The 7,075-nt window shown below is 37.7% G+C and overlaps 1 protein-coding gene across 3 annotated transcripts in view; it reads right to left on the bottom strand.

The window, feature by feature from the left end:
- LYRM4 (LYR motif containing 4) overlaps window positions 1-7,075 on the bottom strand; it is a 136,930-nt gene that overhangs the window by 95,541 nt on the left and 34,314 nt on the right. For 2 of the 3 annotated variants that reach the window (XR_005654197.1, XM_039869413.1), the window contains exon 2: window positions 5,980-6,100. The exons of the other annotated variant lie outside the window; for it this stretch is intronic. Coding sequence is in view for 1 of the 2 variants with exons in the window: in XM_039869413.1 (XP_039725347.1) it covers window positions 5,980-6,100 (121 nt within the window). In the remaining variant the exon portion in view is untranslated. The remainder of the gene's footprint in view (window positions 1-5,979; window positions 6,101-7,075) is intronic. 3 annotated transcript variants of the gene reach the window in all.

Below are 7,075 nucleotides of genomic sequence, written 5' to 3'. Positions count from 1 at the left end.
AGAGAGAGAGAGAGAGAGAAACAACTTTTGTTAGCCAGGTTTGCTCCTATATGAGAAACTAGAAGAACTGAAAGTTGTTGCCTTCATAGGATGCACTCTAATGTACATTACATAGCTATAAATAAACCCTAAAACTTTGCACAGATATATTAATTTTCACCAGGTTTCAAGAAAAAGTTGCTACACATTTAGGATTCAGCTGAATACTCTTAAAGTTACAATCTTAATTCACACTTTCAAAGAAATCATCAAAATATAGAAATATAGATCTGGCAACAACTCTGTTGCTGTAGCTCTTGAGTTTCCCATTTCCAACTCTCTTCTTTTCTCTCATAGGCATGTGGCCATTAAGCAAGGTAAATAACAGATATTACAATTCTATCTCAATGCTTGGGAAATATTTTCTCTTTGATGAACACAAAATTTCTGTGAACTACATGTGAAAGGAAGGCCCCCAGGTGATGCTGATGCTGTAGGCTTTTTAGAAGACCCTTTGAGTAGCAAGACTATAGAGCCCAGAAAGTATTGATACAAAATAAGGCAAGCTATGGTTGTTTATGATCCAAAGGGGTATGACAAACTGCAGAGCTATAATAACTTGGGGTGATTAACTGACAGTTATTCTAATTAATGCCTTATAAATAGGAATCAGAAGGAATATCTTCAGAACACCAAAATGGAAAAAACAAAGACCAAAGCAAAGTCTGACTGACTTTCTTGCTTCATTTTCCGGTATGAAATACCCAAAGAGTCTTAGTTTATTGTTTGAGATAGAAAGCCCTTAGGGACTTCTTTGCTGCCCAGACTGTCTGAGAGCTGTTTGCTCAAACCTACGTACAGCTCAGCTTCTGTGTATCCTTTCTGGCACTATTAGGCACATACACATCAGGCCTCTCCAACTTTTCTGATCTTACTTGGGAAGCAGATAGGGAAGTTAGGTTTAGTGGGGGCTAGTCCAGAACTTGCTTGCAGGAGAGAGGAACTCACAGAAGCTGCCAGGGTCAATCTGCCTTTACAGAACCACTTTATATGGAAATAATGGGAGTTTAAAGAAAGATGGAAGAATGTCTCTGCTAGTTATGGGATATAAGATATGCATATAGCTGGAAAGAGATTAGAGATTGATAGACTGGATAATAATTTTAGAGAAAGAGTTAGTCCAAGAATGTCAAAGAAAGAATGAGTGCATGTCAGGCTTCTATTCGGCGGGCCATAATTATAAAGAATGAACATAAGGAGTCTGACTTGCTCATGATGGAGGAAAAACAATCTGCCACTTCTTGAAATCAGAGTAATCCTTAGAAATGATATGAAAGGCTAATAAATGCTGATGCTATCTAGAATCCTTTAGGGTTGCCACAATGAAGACTAACTTTGTGCATTAAGAATATAAAGGAAGAATTGACCTCGGAAGAGAGGATGAGCTAGGTTTACGTGGTCCTTAAATATTTTGGGAACAAACCCGGGGGATGATTTAAGAATATTTTCATCCTTCAGTTTCTTCTGACTCAGGACCTCAAACTTCTGAGTTTGCTCTATGGAATTAGATGACCTGGGCTCAGATCTGCTCATGTGACTGTGGACAAGGCATCCAGCTTTCTTGCACCTAGGTTTCTCTACTTCAAAAACAGAAGAAAATCTTTGCTCAGAGACTTAAGAACTGCAAAATCTTACCATGCTTACAGTTGTGTCATGAGCATCAGACCTGACTGAAGATTTATCTGTAGAAAGCAAGACTCACTTTAAAAACTGGCTAGAAAGCAGAGAAGTAGGGACAGTGTTGAGAGGGGAAAGTCAGCTGGAGGATTTTAGTTTGAGTATTGCCTTATGAATGTACATCTCTGGCAGCTGCAAAGGTAGCTGTGGAAAAGTAATGCTAAGATCGATGTGCATCCTGGTGAATGGTTTCTGGGTTCAAGTAGTCAAGTGAAAGAAGGACTTAATAATAAAGGATATTATAGCTCATGAGGGTAACGTCTTAAGATCCTCATTAGATTTCCATTTTCCTTTCATGATTCATTCTCTTTGAAGAGAGGTTCTGGGCGGCCAGCAAGATACTATGATTTTGGTGGCGCAGACTCCTTGACTGTGCTGTATGATCTCAGGGCCAAACTCTTCATATATTCATTTAGTCCACAAATAATTCTTAAGAGCCAACTCTAGGTAGGCTCTTCTAGATACTCTGAATAATAATAATAGCAAGTGTTTACTATGTGCCAGCATCCTTCTAAGGGTTTCATATATGTTAACTTATTTGATCCTCACTATAACCCATGAAGTTGGGCCTGTTTTCATTTGCATTTTACATTAGGTATTGAGCAATTAAATATCTGCTTCAAGGTCAGTTAGCAGATTGAGTCAGGATTTGAACACAGGCAGGCTGGCCCCAGAGCCCATGCTCATGTGTATCAGGCAGCAGTGACCATGAGAGGTGACATCTCTGTCCTCACAGAAGAGGAGAAAACAGACAAGGCAACAAGTAATGTTATTTTTGGTACTGATGAGTGCTGTAATGAAAACTAAAGCAGAGTAAGAGGAAAGAGTGACAGAGGGAAGGAGGTTATTTAAGATAGTGTGGTCAGTGTGATAGGTGAAATCTAAATAAAAGTCTGAATGAAAAGCAGAATCAAGCTATGGCAAGGTCTGGGGAGAGGCAGAAGGTGCAAAGGCTCTGAGATGGGAACAAGCTGGGAATATTCTGGGGACATAAAGAAGGTAACTGATGTAACATGAGGGAGACAAGAGCAATGGAAGGCCTTAGAGGACTTCACAAAGACTGCAGATTTCAATGTCAGGGTGCTTGCTACAAAGCCCCTGAAGGGTTTTGAACAAGGATGCAAAATGCTCTGATTTTCATTATAAAAAAGATCACTGGCAATGAGTAGAGAATAGACCATGGGGGAGGGGGGGTCACAGAGGAAAATTAGAAAGGTATTATAGTGGCTAGTGTGAAGAAAACATAGACACTACTTTATTTTAGGCCTTCAGGCCAACATCAGCTCATACCAGCTTAGAGTAAGGTGGCGCTAGGAGTCTACTCATCTCATAAGCTAACTATGGTAAATGTTATGCTTGGATCCAAAAGGGAAGTGAACAGAAACTTCCCAGTTGCTGATGTATAACTGGCTAACTAATTTTCTGGTGGAATGAGAATGCTTTCATTTGTGAGGGTTTTTCTGAGCAGGGTCTTTAGGGATAACATAATCACCTGCTGCTCTACCAGTTAATATGGAAGCCCTAGGCACTTGCCCTGGCACACCGTGGAGGGTACCCAGGCCTTGGCACATGTTGAGGCTCCAGTGATTTGAGTTTGCTTTAAGTGGATTCACTGGGGAAGTCTGATGACAGCCAGTCTAGTCTTTTTTTTTTTTTTTGAGGGGGTAGTTTTAGCATTTCAAACAAAGACACAGACAAATATACAACATAAGAAATGGTGGAATAGCTTAATGACAGGTACTCTTTACCAAGCATTTTCTACTCTGAGCAACTTTATACTAACAGATAAAACCAGCCTGTTTTGGAGCTGCTTGCCGACTTTTACATGGGAAAATGCCAAAAAATTAAATCTTTCTGAGTTTATGCAAAATAAGGACTCAGGATGCTTGTTTTTCCAAGTTCCAGTACTAAAGGATCCCATAAAATTCAAACACTGATGCCTGGAAAATGTCGTTCCAGTTTTCAAAATGGCAACTCATTTATCTGCCACTATCAAAGTATATGCGAATGTGCCGATTAGTTTTTTTCTGACTATCTTATTACCTTTTCATGCCCTTAATTAAAGATCACTTCCTACGCTTGTCTGAATGTGGCAAAGTTATTCTATTGCTAGATAACTATACAACTCAGAGGGTTATCAGAATCTGAAATATTCTATTTTTTAATTTTTAGTTTTCGATTAGAGTTGACATTTGATATTTTTTTATATTAGTTTTAGGTGTACAGCACAGTGGTTAGACATTTCTGTGATTTATGAAGTGATGCCCCCAATTACTTTAAAACTCACCTGGTGCCATACAGAGCTATTACAATAATAATGACTGTATTCCCCATGCTGTACTTTACAACCCCATGACTACTTTGTAACTACCAATTTGCACTTCTTAATCCCTTTACCTTTTTCACCCAGCTCCCCAACCCCCTCTCCCATCTGGCAATCACCAGTTTGTTCTCTGTATCTATATGTCTGTTTTTGTTTTGTGCATTCATTTCATTCCTTAGATTCCACATATAAGTGAAATCATATGGTATTTATCTTTCTGACTCATTTCACTTAGCTTAATACCCTCTAGGTCCATCCATAATGTTTCAAATGGTAAGATTTCATTTATATTTTATGGCTGGGTAGTATTCCATCTCTTCTTTACCCAATCATCTATTGATGGGCATTTAGGTTGCTTCTGTATCTTGGCTATTGTAAATAGTGCTGCAGTGAACACAGGGGTGCATACATCGTCTCAGATTAGTGTTTCGGTTTTCTTTGGATAAATTCCCAGAAGTGAAATTGTTGGGTCATAAAGTCGTTATATTTTTAATTTTTTGAGGAACTTCCAAATTGTTTTCCATAGTGGCTGTACCAATTTGCAATCCCACTCACGATGCATGAGGGTTCGTTCCCTTTTCTCCACATATTCTCCAACACTTGTTCTTTGATTTATCGATGATAGCCATTCTGATAGGTGTGAGGTGGTATCTCATTGTGGTTTTAATATGCATTTCTCTGATTAGTGACTTTGAGTATCTTTTTCATACGTCCACTGGCCACCTGTATGTCCTCTGGTGAAATGCCTATTCAGGTCTTTTGTCCATTTTTAAGTTGGATTGTTTGGTGTTCTTTACAAATTTTGGATATTAACCCCTTATTGGATGTATCATTGGCAAATATCTTAATCCATTCAGTAGGCTGTCTTTTGTTTTGTTGGTTTGATGGTTTCCTTTGCTGTGCAATAAAATGTTATTCTAGAAGAGATTGTTTCATTATGTAGGCAATAGAATAAAATCTTTAATTTTGACATAAAATGAAAACTACAGTTTTTAATATTGTTTTTTTTTTAATTCTGTTTAGAGTCAAGCATGAAGAAGAATATATGTCATATATCATGATATGATATAATGTCAGCAAAGCTGGCAATCCTGATCGTAAAGAAGTCCTTTCAAAAACACTAGCAGAAATAGGGAAAATGGTAAGGGGCTTCCCCTTCGCACTTTAGAAATAAATTTGCTACAAGAGAGAAAAATGAACAGAAGCAGAAATGGAACTTATAATGTGACTTGCTAAATCAAAGAAAAATAGTGAAAAGTATAATGTTTTTAGAGAGTGAGAAAATCAATTAATAGCAGGCTACTTTACTTTAGCCTTTAGCTCTCTAACTAATTTTGTAGAACGATGGACATATTACAGTACCCAGAAGACCAAGGTGCACAGATGGTCTGCTCTACCTCATGAGACAGAGATAGGCAGGCACAAATCGAGGTGATCTCTGGCACTTCTACAAGGTGACAACAAAAATATCTTCCAGCGTCCTTTATGGGATCAGTCCCAAAGTGACTATTTACACCATTTGCATCTGGCAACAAAATTAGGTTAATCACCAATGACTGTATCTTTAAGAAAAGAACCTTATCTTAAATTATGATTTTAAAATACTAGGAAAACTAGAATACATTTATACTCTTTAACATATGTCCATGTATAAACGTGTAATGTAAATATCTTACAAAGAAACATTTTTTTTGAAGTTTCCCATACTTAAAACATCAACCTTTATTAAGCTTCTTAAAGAATATTCCCTGGAAATTATGGAAAGCTGGTATTTTCCTTTATGTTCTCTTTGAATTCAATAATACGATAGGTCATCTATATGAGTTTCATAATCCTGTGGTGTAAATAATAAACACCAAAAGCAGTGATGTCTGATCAAAGGAGATGTGTCAAAGCGTCAAGCTCTTAATGAAAAACAATGTATCACTGAACCATCTTACCTGTCGACGAATCATTCCCAGGTCTCTTTTGGCTTTATTCACTAGAGTCTGAATTTCTACAGGATCTTTTACATTCTTATTTTCTCTGAAGGCATCTCTTATCCTCCTGATAGCATAAGTTCTAATTGAATTCAGAGAAAAAAAGGAAAGGTGTCAGTGTCTCTGAAGCTACGTTTTTAAATGAGTTTAAAAGCGTTTCCTTAGGAATTAACTGTCTAATATTCTCCAATGGATAATCCACTTTGATCTTTGCTTCTGGACAGGCCTATCCAATACTATTCTGGGATGACTAAGCAAACATATTTAGGGATATAAATCTACCCCAGATAAGTCACATATACACGGTAAACTGCTACTGAAATGCTCCTTAGATAACTGATTCTTTATAGATTTATTCACCTCTGGCTTCTCTCCATTAACATAGATAACTGAACCTATAATGTACAGAAACGAAGCAAGAATTAAGAGGTGAAATGATGTACCACATATGCATGCACCAAGACAGTGATCTATGCCGGACTTGGGTCAGCTTTCCATTCCTGTCTCATATTTTGGCTGTTTCTTCCTTTTGTATAATGTAACATGTAAGGATTCACATCAGGATCCTTTTTCAGTCCAGAATGGAGATTACACCACTATGCTTTTCTCCATCTTTAAGGACATACATATGCACAAACATGCACAATCATAACACTGTCCTGCCCCTACATAAATTTATATGCAGTTTAGGACAGCAGTTCAAGGACAAGCCTTTCAAATCAGACACGCTTGGGTTTGAATTCTTTCTTCAGCTCCTACTGTTTGTATAAACTTGGGCAAGCTTCTTAATATAACCCCATGTTTCCTTGTCTGTTGAACAGGCACAATCCTGTCTCTCAGGGTTGCCTCTCAGGGAGGGTTAAGTTTTACAATGTGTTTCTAGAATTTAGCACAGGACCTGGTATAAAGAAAGACAATAAATGAAAGCCGTTCTTCTTTATCTTGCTATTCCTTAATGCAATTAGTATTCGCCTCTCCTCATGTCACTGTCACAATGCAGTGTGTACATAGAGGGTAGACTGGTCTGGATAATTATCCACAATAGATGAGTCACGAG

This window comes from Pteropus medius, unplaced genomic scaffold (genome assembly GCF_902729225.1).
Source record: "Pteropus medius unplaced genomic scaffold, Ma_sr-lr_union100, whole genome shotgun sequence".
Classification (NCBI taxonomy): Eukaryota; Metazoa; Chordata; class Mammalia; order Chiroptera; family Pteropodidae; genus Pteropus; species Pteropus medius.
The sequence above is the reverse complement of the archived record's forward strand: the minus strand, read 5'-3'. Positions and strand labels throughout refer to the sequence as shown.